The 15,372-nt window shown below is 48.3% G+C and overlaps 1 protein-coding gene across 1 annotated transcript; it reads left to right on the top strand.

Annotated features, from left to right (window-relative positions):
- The first annotated feature begins 659 nt into the window (after positions 1-659).
- Positions 660-14,273, top strand: LOC119237672 (signal-regulatory protein beta-1-like). Its single transcript, XM_037501622.2, has 5 exons — positions 660-885; positions 7,135-7,443; positions 11,727-12,053; positions 13,192-13,301; positions 13,906-14,273. The coding sequence occupies exons 1-4, from the start codon at positions 687-689 to the stop codon at positions 13,296-13,298; spliced, it is 942 nt and encodes a 313-aa protein (XP_037357519.2). The 5' UTR covers positions 660-686; the 3' UTR covers positions 13,299-13,301; positions 13,906-14,273.
- Positions 14,274-15,372: the final 1,099 nt, after the last annotated feature.

Raw genomic sequence — 15,372 nt, 5'->3', positions numbered from 1 at the left:
TATAGCCAAGAAGCATGCATATCTATTTATTTATTTATTTTTGTTGTCGAATATTTATTTATTTATTTATTTATTTAGACATCACCAGGTTTTATTTTTTTAAATAAATTTTATTTTTATATTCCCCATACAATTGCAACCCCCTTATTTTGACTCCAATCCCTCCCCTCCCCGCCCCCCACCCCCCATAGAGTGTCTCTGGTTCATAGTTTTTTGTTGATTTTGATTTTCACTTTCTTATAGTTATTCTTTTTCCTGGTCCCTTATTTAAGTTTTCTAGATTCCTGCTATGAGTGAGACCATCCGGTATTTTTCTTTTTCTTTCTGGCTTATTTCGCTGAGCAGGATCCCTTCCAGCGCCATCCATGTTGCTGCAAATTGCAGAAGCATGCATATTTAGTGAATATCAACGTTTTGCCTTGCCTCTATTTGCCTTGCATCAAACATAAAAATAATATTATTTCTTTGACAAAAAGGTCATTGATGAGAGCTTGAGGGGTCTCCTGGCGGGTTCCCACCGGGAAGGAGTTCCGGGTGGGGGCAGGCAGGGTCATCTCAGTTCTGCTCTCTGTTCCCACCTAGTTGCCCCCACCCTCCAGATCACCACCCGCACTGACAGGCTTCAGAGAGTAGCCCTCACATGCCACGTGTGCCGCTTCTACCCCTCCCGCCTGCAACTCATCTGGATGGAGAACAGGCACAAGGTCCAGACCGTGGAGTCCCCCCAGGCCACGAGAAACCCGGATGGGACCTACTCGCTGGAGCACACCTTGCAGACCAAGGCCCTGCGGGAAGGAAGCGAGTTTGCCTGCTGGGCCGTGCAGGATGAGCAGCCCCCTATCCAGGCCAACATCACCCTACAGCTTCATCACTTGGGGAGAAAAGGTGGGTGCTGCCTCTCCTGCACCCCTCTGGGCCGCAGGACTGGAAGGGGTGTCGTGCCAGGAAGGCCACTGAGCAGGTTTTCTGATCCGGCAGATGGGGTAAAGGACAGTCTTGGAGCCCTCCGTGGCTTTCTCAGGCTTTTATTGAGCTGTTACATATAGAGCAGCAACCAGGTATACCGCAGGCACTGGTGTCAGGGGGCCAGGAGGCCAGGAGACCTCAAAGCCCTGGGCAAGTCTTCACTCTGGGCTTCTCTGGCTTCATTTCTCCTGCCTCTGCTTCTGCTTCTCTGGGTGACTCTCCCAATACTCTCCCATGGCCCAAGGAAGTAAACAAGACCGTTTACAACAATGTAGCAACTGCAGGTGCCCCATCAGGCAGAGCAATCCTAATGGTGGGAGGGCAACAAAGCCTGAAAACCATTGACCCTACAGAGGGCCAGGTGTGAGGCATTGGCCCGGGGCCTGGGGTGCAGAGAGTGGGAGGTTGGGGCTCACGCAGCACTAGGTGAAGGTGAAGGTAGGCAGGATGCTCTGGGCTGGTGCCCGAAACACGCATTCACCCCAAAACCACATTCCTCCTTCCGCCCCTCCCCACACCCTCACCAAGGGCTGGGTCTTCCCTTCCTGAGGCCGTGGGCTCTCCTGGTGGGAAGTTGGCGGCCTTAACCCTGGTGGGAAGTTGGGCCATGGGAGAGTGTTGGCAGGAAACTACAAAGATCAAGGGAGACCAGGCACCAAAGACCTTCCTGGGGAAGATAATTAAGACTGGCTGCGCTGGAAGTTTCTGGAAGTCAATTTTAAAGAGATACTAAAGTCCTTGACTCCTTTCGCTAGAAAAGGGTAGGGACAAGTAAACGTCTCAGTCTCTCTGACTCAGGTAATTCCTTTCTCTCTTTCTCCCCCGCCCCCCTCCTTCCCTTTTCACTGCCTCCTTCTCTGCTCTTTCCCTCTCCTCCATGCCTCTGTCTCGTCTTAATCCTGTCTCCTCCTCCAAGTCCCTCTTGGTGGCCACTGATGGCTTTTTCCACTAGGGGGAGCTGCCGGCTCACAGTTCAGACCCAGAGGCGCCCCTGCTTTTCTAGGTTCAGCTCCATCAGCTGAACCATCAGATGAATGACCGCAGAGAGGCAGGTCTTGTGGGCAGGATGGATGGGCCAGGCCGAGGCAAGGCACAGTATGGGCTTACAGCTCCTACAGCAAGTGTGAGCACAGCCTGTGTGGCCGTGCCCTCGCTGCCTGCAGAGGGTGCTGGCTGCCGGGACCTCAAACCTGCATTCACTCTCTCCCTGATAGAACCCGCCTTTACCTTCCTGCTGTAAGTATTCTAAGGAGGAAACAGCCTATTTACATTTCAGTTTTTGGTTTGTAAGATATTAAAAAATTAGGCATAGCAAGACAGCAGCCATTTTAAGAAAAACAGACATTTTAAAGGGCACAGCTATGCCCTCGTTTCATTTCAAGGCAAAAACCACCAGGCTGGGGTAAAAACCATAAGACAAGGGTAAACGAAACTTAACTAGTGCCAAGGAGAGATACCCAATTAGGCCGAACTTGGTCCCTGGTGTGAAAAGTCCCCGCATCCTGTCAGCAAAGTACAAAAACAGTTGGTTGCTCTGGGAGAGGGTCCCTCTCTCAACCTGAGACTGCTGTGTCAGTACTCCAGGCAGAGTTGGGCCCTAGCTTACGCTAGCAATAAAGCCTTTTTGCTTTTGCATCTCTGGCTCCATGTAGTCTTTGGGAACCCTGGACGGAGTTGAGGCACCAACTCCTAACAGGTTGTGCCCTTTTTTGTTGCTGTCCAGTAGAAATAGGAGAAATGTTCACCCTGCAGGATATGCAGATCTGGGTGGAAAATTGCAAACTGGTCCTTCTGGTCAGAAGCAAGTTACATTATTTCTTTATTCATTCACTCAGAGTTTTCCCTTGCTCTCTTACTGTCTTGTTACCTGCAGAAGATCTCTCTGGCCCACAGCTGCAAGAGAATTAGCTCTAATTCTACCCCTCCCAGTGCAGCTTGTTCCCAGCACTCTGTGGTCTGCAGAAGGAAGCACACTCAGCCCTTCCTTCTCCAGCACTTGACCCCCTTTGCAGCAACGCCTCGCCAATCTGGTGCGTAAAAATCTTCAGCAGGCTACCCCTATGCACTCTCGCCCCCATGCCTCTGTCATGTTTGAGCCAGTGACATACCTGATTGTAGGGTAAAGAAAATATCAGGCTTTTCTGCCCTTCCGCCATCAGGATAGATGATGGATCCTTGTCCTGAATGCATGCCTGATGGCGGGCACCTGGAGTAGGGTGTGGGCATAGGTAGATGGGATTCAGCTGAGCTAAGACTGTGCTTTTAAGGGCGGCGTCACGGGGGGGACGCTAGCAGCCCCAGCCAGCAGCAGCAGAACCAAAAGAGAAGCCGAGAAGCAGCAGAACGAACGCTAGAGAGCCCAGATAGAGTGAGGACTTGCTGGGGGCTGGGAGGCCTGCCAGCCTCCCAGCCCCCCAGCCAGCACCCCTGCCTGCCATATGCCTGGTGAACCCCAAATAAAAAACCTGCAAAACTACTGAGGACTCTGACTCCTCCTTTACCCGGTCTGCATGGGATCAGAAAACCTGCCTTGTGCCCTGTCCTGCCCCTACAATTGGCGTATGTCGGCAAGATCCATGCAGACGGGTATTGGAGCCCTCCGAAGACCTGGAGGGACTAAGGAGAACAGACTTTGCCTGTGACGACGCTGGAGGCACCATGGCGGTATAGAAGATGGATACGTCCACGAGCTACAGGATGAGACCTGGCGTGAAGGAGACGCCCGAAAGGACCAGCCAACGACACCGGATAGGACCAGCCAACGACACCGGATAGGACCAGCCAACGACACCGGAAAGGACCAGCCAATGACCCCTGAGGCAGCAGGCCATTGCTGAAGCAGGGAGAGGCCAATGGACTGATGGACTGATGAACTGATGATTTTGGACTGACAATCCCGCCAGAAGGCGGAGGACCTTAGCAGGTTATGTTTATTTTTTGAGAATCTGGGGGTGGCCAGTGGGCCTAGATGGCCAAAAGCAGCCTGTGTATGCCCAGTGGCCAGGTGGAGGAGAAAAGCCAACTAAGGTGGCAAAAGCTGGTACTGATGCTAAGTTGAGAAGCCCTAAAGCGGCTGTTAAGCAGCCTGGGTATGCTGAAGCCCTGTGAGTCTCGTAAAATCACCTATGGGTGATGCCCTGCTCATTCTTGAGTGAGGGTGAGGAGCTGAGAAGCCCGTCCTTGGGGGACGGGTGGGGAATGTGGCTTGGGGTGGAGCCCAAGCCAAATGCAAAGTTTGGATCCCCAACCCATGTGCTTGTGCAGTGGGTTGGCTTGAGAGCAGGGGTCTGTGAGTCGCATGGGTGGCCATGAAGGCCGAGTGTTGGAGCGACTGCAGACAGAAACCCTGAGGGTTGGCGATTACCCCCAACAGAATAAAATTGCCAATCCCAGAGCTAGTGCATCCTGGGGGTGGATGCTGTGTGTGCCTTGTAGCCGAGACTACAGCCAGAGAAGGCCAGGAAGCCTGACGGCTCCTGGTGTGTTATAGCAGATGCCGTGTGTGATTTCCCCTCCCTCGTATGAGCAGTGCCTTCGGCAGCAGATTTGGTGGCTCATCTGCTGGTACCAATAATTGTCTTTTGCACTTGGTTGGTGCCCTGCCTGGACTTATTTGTGTTCTGTTGTATTTTGTTATGTTGTATTTTGTTATTTGATGTATTTGCTTTTGTGGGCCATGGCTGCATTGTTTGTTTGCTTAGAAAATTGTGTATATATGTATAGACTGTATGGCAGAAAACCCTGAGGGGGTGGACTGTAGGGTAAAGAAAATATCAGGCTTTTCTGCCCTTCCGCCATCAGGATAGATGATGGATCCTTGTCCTGAATGCATGCCTGATGGCGGGCACCTGGAGTAGGGTGTGGGCATAGGTAGATGGGATTCAGCTGAGCTAAGACTGTGCTTTTAAGGGCGGCGTCACGGGGGGGACGCTAGCAGCCCCAGCCAGCAGCAGCAGAACCAAAAGAGAAGCCGAGAAGCAGCAGAACGAACGCTAGAGAGCCCAGATAGAGTGAGGACTTGCTGGGGGCTGGGAGGCCTGCCAGCCTCCCAGCCCCCCAGCCAGCACCCCTGCCTGCCATATGCCTGGTGAACCCCAAATAAAAAACCTGCAAAACTACTGAGGACTCTGACTCCTCCTTTACCCGATCTGCATGGGATCAGAAAACCTGCACCTGTGCCCATGTCCTGCCTTTACACTGATCCAACACTGACAGCCAGGAAAGGCAGCAGAGAGACTGGGGCCTCAGAGGCTTAGAGGCTCAAATAGCAGGGCTGGGATCAGAAGGCAGGGCTGTGTGTTCACCAGTTCAATTTGTTTTCTGTATTTTCCCTTCCATCCTGTCTGAAACTACAAACCTTGGTGTTCTCAAGTCTCTGCCCTAAATCTCAATTCTATTTCTCATATCTGTTTCCTCCTGAATGGTCCTATCTGCCCACACCATTCAGTTATCACTGAATTTAAGAATTCAGTTAAGAATGAAGGTTGCAAGCCCCCACCCAGGCATCTCATCCGTCTACATCTCTCCTTCATGATGAGACAGACCCTCTTGTCCTTGAAGCAGCTCTGGCTCTTATGTTCGGTGGTGACCAACTTTGGACTCTAGCAGACAATGTCACACCACAGAGCTGCCGCTGGCCATCTGTGACCTCAGGCAAAGCACTGCCCATCCAGGACTCAGTTTCCCCATCTGTGTACTGGCATCTTGACAATGGGGTGCATAGTGTGTGCTCTGTGCTGACTGTTTGCTATCTCCATGGTACCCAAACCTGAACTTGGCTGAAAGTAGGAAAATATTAAAGTTCACTTTATATGATAAAATGATATTGTTACCAAGCAACAGGCTCACCACCTTATGTGCATAGGAGCTGATACTCCGACACCCGGGTTTGAAAAAGAAAGTGGCTTTATTGCACATCGATTGACAAGGAGACCAAAGATTAGACTCAAATCTGTCTCCCTTATTAAGAAAAGGAATGAGGTTATATAGGTTTGGGGAGGGGGGTGAAAAATAAGGAGTTTAATTTTATTGGCTAGGGAGTGGGCTAAGGGCAGAGAAAACAGACTTGGTGGAAGTTCCTTGGCTAGTTACAGGGCAGGAAGACGTATGAGACTCTTCTTCGGATAACTGGAGTCTCAAATTTCTATTGGTGGGCCCCTCTGGGAATCCCCCATCCTCTGAGTTTGTAATTTCTTGGCCTTGGCCAGCCTCAGAGCTCAGTTCGAGGTTAAGTGCTTCTACTCCTTGAGACTGGGTCATCTTTGAATAAACTATCATCTGCAACTAAACCTCAAAGGGAAAGATAACTTTTTATTTGTGTGCTCCAGAGTCTGAAAGCAGCTTAACCATTTAACCTCAGTTTCAGGATAAAGATAATGTTAATATTAATACAATAACATTAAAGTATAGCATCAGGGGAGATAGAGGCACCTGTGAGAAAGCGAACTGGACTTGGCGTCAGCGCACCTGGCTTGGAATGTGGGTTCTGTCTGTGGTGAGACTCTTGAATGAGTCACCAATCCTTTCTGAGCCTTTTCTATGTTCACATTAGAAATGCGGGTAATGACTGTTCAGATGGTTAATGTGAGGCCATGATGAAGGGCCATTCATAGAGTGAGTAATATATGCCTCGTATTCTATACCTGCTACTTTACAGAGTTACTAGGAATTAAGCGTCCCTGCCTTTTTGCAGCCGAGGAGGCAAAGGCATACATAGTCGAGTTACCCAGGCCCACCTGGTTGGAGGAACTGGGAGCGCAAGGTTAGAGTGAGTGTGGCCTGAAAGCCTGTGCTCCTCAGCTCTTCTGTATCCACCTGCTTTTATGGCCTGCCCTGTGGGCAGTGAGACTCCCTTCCCCCTCCAGGGACTGAGGGCAGAGCTGAGCAGAGGGCACAGGCACAGGCCCCAGTGCCAGACCAAAGCCCTGACTCTGCCAACTAGTTGTGAGCCTTAGACAAATTACCTAGCCACTCTGTGCCTTGGTTTTGTCATCCATGAAATGGGGTTGGTGAGACCCCTGTGCATGAGCAGAGCCCCAATGCGAGCTCCATGATTTGGGTGTCTGCAGGAGGTGTGGAGGGGTGTCTGCCTACTTGCAAAGTGCAGTAGTCCCATTCTGGGATTTGGGCGCCTCTGGGCCTTTTCACGAGAGGGGTTTCTCCTTGCAGCCACACAAAGCCACTCTTTCTCCGTGCAAGGCCCCCTGCAGCGCTCTGAACCTGGCACGAGCATCCAACTGACCATGACAGCCTCTGGCTTCTCCTCGAGTCACGTCACTGTGACCTGGCTTAAAAACAACTACAGCCTCCCGAGCTCCCAGACCAGCAGCCGCCAGAGTGGACACACCTACAATGTGACCAGCTCCGTGCTCGTCCCGCTGCGGGCCGACGACCTGTCCTCGCTGGTCCTCTGCCGTGTCAAGCACAATTCTACAACAATTTTCCGCAAAAGCATCGAGCTGAAGTACTACCTCCGCGGTAAGGGCTTTCTGCTGCACGGGGCTGGGTCTGGGTATCTCTGAAGCTGGGTTTCCCACTGGGTGGATGCCCGGGAAGGGCCTCAGTCTGCGCAGGGCAGCGGTGGTTGTGGTTAGACACAGCCTCACTCTGCACATCACCGCTCAGGTTCGGTGTCCTCATCTGTAAAATGGAAACAAAATATCTTCTGGGAATTTAATTTTATTATTATTATTTTCTTTAAAGATTTATTTATTTATACAAGCACTGGGGTATAGGCCAGAGGCGCGGGAGGGTGAGAGGATTCACCAGAGACAGAACAGGGAGCAGAACAGGCAGAATGACTGAAACACACTGCTGAGGGGAGCAGCGGGCGGGACAGGAGAGGTCTGCTGCACCTTGTGGGTATCTCCCTGGCTGGCTGGGAATCGAACCCACACTGCAGAGACTATGGACAACTTCACAGTGCTGCGCTCAACCCGCTGCGCCACCTGGGAGGCCCTTTAATTTTATTATTATTGTAAATATATATGAGGAGGAAGGAAGGTCCGTGTGCATCTCTAAATCTCGGGAACTTTTGTGTTAAGGACTTGTTTTTTGAGCATTACTCAGCCCTGGGGAAAGCCCTAATTTTTCTTTCTTTCTTTTTTTTTTTTTTTAAAGATTTATTTATTTATGGCTACAAGAGCTGGGGTGCAGGTCAGAGGTGGGGAAGGTGAAAGGATTCACCAGGGACAGAGTGGGGAGCACAACAGGCAGATCAACTGAAATACACTGCTGAGGGGAGCAGCCGGTGAGGCAGGAGAGGTCTGCTGTGCCATGTGGGTTGCTCCCTGGCCAGCTGGCGGATCGAACTTGTGCTACAGTGACTGTGGGCAGCATCACAGGTTGCATCTTAACTCTTTGCACCACCAGGGAGGCCCAAAGCCCTAATTTTTCATCATTTTCTACGTGGACCCTCACTTCAAGGTCAGTGAGTTCAGGGAAGTGCCAACATATGGACTCTAGAAAGAATCTGAGTGATCATCCCATTTTTATAGCAATTCTAGAGCCCAGGAGGGCAAGGAAGTGGCCCAAGAACGCACAGCCCTAAACTTAGTTCCTTAAATGGGTTTTAAAGTTTACAAAATATTTTCCTTAGTTTTTTTTTTTTTCCGTCCTATCCACAGAAGTAAAGACATCATTTTACATGAATAAAAATATTCAAGTTAATGACTCGAGTGAGCACAGCACACAGTGAGCAAAGCCCGTCTGAGGGGTTGACTATTAACATGTCCAGTGTTCCACACTGCGTGTCCTGTTCATGTCTAGAAGGAAACTTGATTCAAAGACATGAAGACTGCTGGGGGTGGGGTGCTAGGGGTGGAGGTGTGGAGGGGGGATGTCAAGTGAGTGGTCGAGAGCCTTTGAGGTGAATTCAGGCCCTGATTTACCATCTCCCAGCTGTAGGTTCTCCTGCTAGTTACTTAAGTTCACTCAGATTCAGTATCTTTGATGGTGAAGTAGGAAAATGGTAATTGAGGGGGCCTCTCTCCTTTTCGCAATAGTTACTATATAATCCCCTTGGAGTTAGGGCCATTGTGCACAGAAGCAAAAAAATCATGGAAAAAAATACTCAGGTCTTCCATCATGGAATGCCTTAGTGGGTGACTTTACTTGGGTTCTCCTGAAATCAGAGACTGAAGCCAGGACTTGGGTGCAGGTGGTTGGGAGACGACCCAGTGAGGCTGGGTTAAGGGACAGGAAGCGTGAGCCTGGGAACGTGGATCACCCAAGAAACGGTGAACTGATGACGGAGGCTCCTCCCCACCCCCACTGGGGACCTGTAGGGTAAATGAAAATACTCAGGGCTTTTGCGCCATTGGGCTCTGTGGCCATCACCTGCGGCCTTGAGCACAGGAGGCACTTGGGAGCATGGACTTGGGGTACGCATGCCTGATGGTGGGCACCTGGAGTATGGTGTGGGCATGCGTAAGTAGGCACACCTGAGCCTGGAGGCTGAGCTTATAAGGGCAGCATCACAGAGGACGGGATGGCGGGGGACTGTGCAATAGAGACGGCTTTGAGAGGAAGTCATGTCAAAGGGTTCGTGGAGGGCCATGTTGCTGTCTCCCTGCTGGCTTGTTTCCCTTGACCTGTGGGGATGACATCAAGGGCTCCAAGTTTCTCTTTTAATCTGCTTGAACGAATGATGAACCTACCCGGCCTGGGATGGTGGCAGAACAGGACCCCCTGAAGAACTGTGTAGATTGTCCCTCAGGATTGCCCCACAAAGGAGGAAAGAGCCTGGGGTGTGCATGAGGGGACAGGGTGGCATTCACGGTTATGGAGAAATCCCAAAGCAGGGAATCGGATGGAGTTCTGGGAATGGGATGTGGATATGGCCCCAGGGATCTGCCTGGGATCAGCCTGCGGCAGGAGGGTTGGGTCAGGGGTGGGAAGAAAACTGCCTTTTCTGGCTACCCGTCCTCTGTTTCAGGAGGTACCTCTCACCTTGATTGAAATGTGACCATCTATACCAGACCTCACAGTGCAAAATAATCTGCATCCATTACAAAGTGAATTCAGAAATCTTGCAAAAGCTGTGTTTCAAGACGTGGATGCAAATGATGTTGGGGGAGCCGCTAGTCTTGCCAGCAGAGGCTCTGAGTGGTTAAGGATGGAAGCTGAAGGAAAAGATCTGATGCTAATGATAGTGTGGGCATTTCAGAAGAGAGCATTTTGATTGAAAGAGGTGCCTATGAAAATTGATATAACACTCAAAACAATGTTAATGATTGTGCTGTGAATGTGAAATTTAACACCAAGGTTTTGTTGGTACTGGAGTACACATTCTTGGGGAGAAATTATGCCAACTTCCTTACGCACTCAAACACTTGTTCCTTCTAAAAGTTGGTGTGTCATTGCAATGATATGCTATATTTAATGCAAAATATAAGTTAGATAAGATCATTTTTATACTTGAAATGTTTCTCAGGATGAAGTTTCAAGCAATTCCTTTCTGACAATTTCTATGAAATTGGGATCTGATTTTGTACGGGTGCCTTCTAAGTGGCTTTTTTGATTGTTTTCTGATTCTAAGTAGCTTTCAGTGTTGACCTCATTTGCTTATGTGAGCATTAAATGGGATAACACACACACACACACGTGAGCGGCCTCAAACCCTTCATTCTGTGCATGGAAGCAGGTGCCACCAGCTCCCCTTGGGCCTCGGTCCCCTGGACACTGCCCTGGACATTGGATAGCCAGGAGACCTGGCCAGGAGCTGGAATGGGTCATCCGAGCACTCCATCTTTTTATTGGTCCTTGTCACTCTCGACACCCCACAACTCTTGGTGGTACCTTGCCCTACCCTGTTCTCCATAGCTACCACCAGGACTTCACTATCCTGGGCCCTCCCTGCTCGGGGTCCCGCTCTTTTCTTGGTAAGCATCCCTGCCTGTCTAGGAGAAAGCTGGGTATATAGATAGTTACCTTCTGGGGGACAATGCCTTGCCTTGGCGTCATTAAATGATTTATAGAAACAGTGAGTCAACTAAATTAGAAATTAAATGGAATTTAAGCTTCATCTTTTCATGTTTAATGGCCAAAGTGGAAAGGAACAATGAGGATGGCTTTTGTCCCATTGAAAATCCCATTCATTTCCATTTCTGCATCCATCTGCCCACCGAGCTTTCACAGTTCTGTTAGTGATGCATTTACCCAATATTTTATTTTATTTTTTTAATTTTAATTTTATTTTTATATTCCCCATACAATTGCAACCCCCTTATTTTGACCCCAACCCCTCCTTTCCCACGCCCCATCCCCCATAGAGTGTCTCTGGTTCATAGTTGTTTGTTGATTTTGATTTTCACTTTCTTATAGTTATTCATTTTCCTGGTCCCTTATTTAAGTTTTCTAGATTCCTGCTATGAGTGAGACCATCCGGTATTTTTCTTTTTCTTTCTGGCTTATTTCCCTGAGCATGATCCCTTCCAGCACCATCCATGTTGCTGCAAATTGCATGTGTTTATCTTTTTTGATTGCTGAGCAATATTCCATGGTGTATATGTACCACATCTTCTTGATCCAGTCATCTATTTTTGGGCATCTGGGCTGTTTACAAAGCTTATTGTAAATTGTGCTGCTATAAACATAGGGGTGCAGGTGCTCTTTCGAATTGATGTTTCTGTGTCCTTTGCATTTACCCAATATTTTAATCCTCTGCAGCAGTCCTTGGTGCATGACCCCACCCTGTAGCACTTCCAGGTCTCCCCATGCACTTCCTGCAGTAACCGTCTGCTTTTTCTGGGCTGTGTCAGTGCCCCCTGCAGTGACAGTGTCCCGGTCTTCACCTTCCTTGGACTTGGTGATTGTTGCCTGTCATGTGAGGAACTTCTACCCTGAGAGCGTGCAGCTCACCTGGCTGGAGAACTGCCATGTGTTCAAGGATGCTAAGCTACCCAAGCCCGCGCAGAATACTGACGGCACCTACACCCTGGAGAGCTCGCGGCTAGTGAATGTCTCGGGGTGGGGGTCTGAGCTGGTGGTCACCTGTAAGGTAGAGCATGAGGCCCAGCCCCCTGTCGCTGCTAACCTCATACTGGTCCCAGCAGTCAACGCAGACAACGAGCCCAGCGAGAGCCCAGGTAAGCTCACCTGACCCTTGTAAGCAGTTGGGTGAGGGGGTTCCAGAGGCATTGGGAGGAGGAGGCTTGGTGATCCTTGAAGTCTTGCCCAAAGGAAGAGTCTGTGATTCTTTGAGTAACTGGAAAGGTTTCTGGCCAGTGGCTTCCATTAGATGGCCACATCTAATGATGGCCATCCTGAAAGGATCTATGAATGCTGAGGAAAGGGCAGTCTCCCAGATCAACCTCCTAGAAAGAGATCAACCTCCTTCCCAAGAAAGAGTTCAGCTCAGGAAGCTCATTGTTGGTGTTTCAAAGATGGTTATCAGCAATGCTCTCTTGTTCAAATAGTCTGCTGGGTTACATGGAGAGATTGTCCACTGCCATATAGAAAAACAAAATTGAGTCTGTAAAACTTACTTCAACGACCTTTCCCCAGGGCCCCCTGACATCTGCTCCAATGGAAGAGCAGGCTCTTCCCTGACTCCCGCACTGGTGCCTCCCCTCTCTGCACTTCCGTTTGCACATCTGTAGATGAGCCTACTGTAGTGTGGGCGGGTCTAATAAAGGCTCCTAACTCACAGAGTCCTTGTGAGGATCAAGAGAATAAATATATGTCAATGCTACATTTGGTCTCCGATAAATGTCAACTATAGTTATTACTGAGTTCAGATAAAATAACTTTAAGTTTACAGCAATTGTATCTGTGTAATTTCAGCAATCATGTCGATTATTCTCTCAGAACCTCAGTTTGTTCTTCGAGAAAATGGTGCGCATAATGCCAGTCTCCTAAGATTGCTTTAGATGAGATCGGGCAGGTTCAAGTGCTGTGGTCTTGGACCTAAGATTGCTTTAAAGGTGAATGTGATCAGTGTCCTTGGGGACAGGGGCTGGTTGTCCAGGCTGTACCCCTCAAGCCAGGCACATTGGCTGTTGCTGTATGGGAGATGTTCAACTCAATATTTGTAAAGTCAAATTCCAGGTGAGGCTCTAGGTCAAGGTCATCTCTTATTTCCAAGAGAGAACTAAGTGTAAAGAATAAAACAAAACAAAATATGAATTTGGAATAGGGTAGAATTGATGCAACTTACTGACCTCAGAGAAGGTTTCTAAACTCGGAGAGCCCTAGCTGATGGCTCTTCTGCACATTGATATTAAGGTCCAGAGATGCCTGCCCTTATCTTTGTGACATTGCTCCTGGGCTTCAAGGTGCTGATGGTGATGAGTTTCACAGTCACTTACATCCACAGACGGTGGGGCCTATAACAGGTAAGTTGGGGGCAGGTCTTAGTCCTTAGGGAGGGAGGTCAGGATCCCCATCAAGGTGAGGATAAGCCCGTAAGATAGCATGGTGCCCACAAAGGCAATACAACCTCAAGAGAAGGTTCTAGAACATTTCCTCAGATGTTACCAACTCTCACACATTGTATAATGACCTGAAATTTGAAGAATTTAAGTTAAGTTCCTTGGGACCCTGGAGGCAAGGGTGCCTCCGGGTGTCTCCAGGTGTAGAGGTAGGATGAATCAAAACTTTGAGACCCAAACTCCAAAGAACACCCCCCAGAAAACAGTTACATCTTTCAGTTTTCATGATATACCTTTGAAGTAAATAAGGAAAGCATTGCTAAAATCCACTAATAGAGTCTGTCTGAGAGATCAGAGTCACTGCCTGGCGTCAAAGAGGAATGTGGGTATATAGCAGTGTTCAGAACCCAGAATGAGGTGTTGGGGTGTAGTGGGTAGGGCCTTCATTTCTTATCTGCACCATGAAACCAGGCTAAGCAGAGTGTCAGCCACATAGTAGGTGCTCAATAAATATCTCTGGAATTAATATGAGGAAGAAGGGAAGGAAAAAAAAATCTGCTTCCCACAGCTCCTGCACACCCTGTGATGTATTGCCTCGTGTGTGCCCCAAAGGACTCCGAATGGGAAGAGAAGCTGCAAGGACCTGAGATTACCCGAGACCCCCGCCCTTCACTCTGCTGTCCCCACCGGACCACAGACACGCGCCCTTCCTCACACCTGCGATGCTGTCCCTACTCTAGTATTTAGAGCTGAGTCAAAGATGAACTTTGATCATGGACTCAGACCGTCTGGATCCCGAGGCGCTGGGATCGGCCTCCACCCAAGACAATCAGGCAAATCAAAAAACAGGTTTCCACCCTTCCCCTGCTCATGAACAACCACCATTTTCAGAGCGTAGTTTCCATTGATCCAGAGCTATTACAAGTACGCTATCATTTTAATACATATGTCCTGAGTTCACAAGTTGAATAAGCATTTGTCTATTCTGAAATATGTAAGGATTTCGCTAAAATTATTCCTAGAGTTACTGGTCTGTCTTTGCAAAATACTGACATTGTGTTCTTTTGATCCATTGAAGAAACACTGCCTGAATTTGGTGTGTAGCATCCTCAAATATGATTCTGTGCTTTTACAACATATGAACACATACTTAAGCAATATTTAATATTACTTTGCATATTCTATTTTTTTTTTTTATAAATGAAGTTAACCTGTTTACAGTACTCTGGAACTTCACCTTACAATTTAGCTTAATGCAGCTTGCGGGATATTCATGTTGATATATGTAGCTCCATTTATTAATTTTTCCACTGCTCCATAGTCTTCTATTGAAGAATATGCCACTCATTATTATTTCCTCTCATACTGGATAGTGAAACTTCACCTGGTGCTTTGAAGTACAGCTTCCCAATAAGATTCTTTTCTTAGTGTCTTTGCCCCCATCTGGGACAGCATCCCTCGCCCTTCTAGCATGGCCTGCAAAGCTGCATGTTGTGTCATTTGGGGGGCCTTGTTGCACAAAAAAGTTTTCACTTTCTGATCAAGTGTTGCTTTTTTAATTTATGCTTTTGATCTAGCTATACTGCTCCACTGTGTGTGTGTGTGTGTATGTAAATGGTAGTCATGCTATATTTTTTTCTCCCACAAGGGTAAGTTACCCAGCACTCACTGATCTTTACTGCCCCTTCACTTTATATCAAGTTTCCATAAACAGGTATGGTTCTTTTTATGAGGGCTTTGCTCCATTGAACTATTTGTCTCATAGTCAAAGCTACATAGACAAGAAGAATGTCCCTGTATTAAGTTTTGAGGCCACTTTGAACAAAGTTTCCCACATTTTCTTATTTGAAATTCTTGTGACTCTTCAGGTCTAGGGGATCTTAGAATCATGTTGTAAAGTTTCATGAAAAACCTTTTAGAATTATTATTTGATTGCATTGAATTTACATATTAATTTAGTCAACTGACATCTTTCCAGTACTGAATTTGCACATTCATGACATACATCTATTTTAGTTTTGCTTTTATGACTTTC

This window comes from Talpa occidentalis, unplaced genomic scaffold (genome assembly GCF_014898055.3).
Source record: "Talpa occidentalis isolate TD23 unplaced genomic scaffold, MPIMG_talOcc4v2.1 talOcc4.10, whole genome shotgun sequence".
In the NCBI taxonomy this organism is placed as follows: domain Eukaryota; kingdom Metazoa; phylum Chordata; class Mammalia; order Eulipotyphla; family Talpidae; genus Talpa; species Talpa occidentalis.
The sequence above is the reverse complement of the archived record's forward strand: the minus strand, read 5'-3'. Positions and strand labels throughout refer to the sequence as shown.

Coding starts and splice junctions, on each gene's coding strand:
- LOC119237672 (XM_037501622.2), top strand. CDS start 687: ATGGAGAACAGGCACAAGGTCCAGACCGTGGAGTCCCCCCAGGCCACG. Junction 7,444..11,726: donor GCTGAAGTACTACCTCCGCG/GTAAGGGCTTTC, acceptor GGGCTGTGTCAG/TGCCCCCTGCAGTGACAGTG. Junction 12,054..13,191: donor CGAGCCCAGCGAGAGCCCAG/GTAAGCTCACCT, acceptor ATTGATATTAAG/GTCCAGAGATGCCTGCCCTT.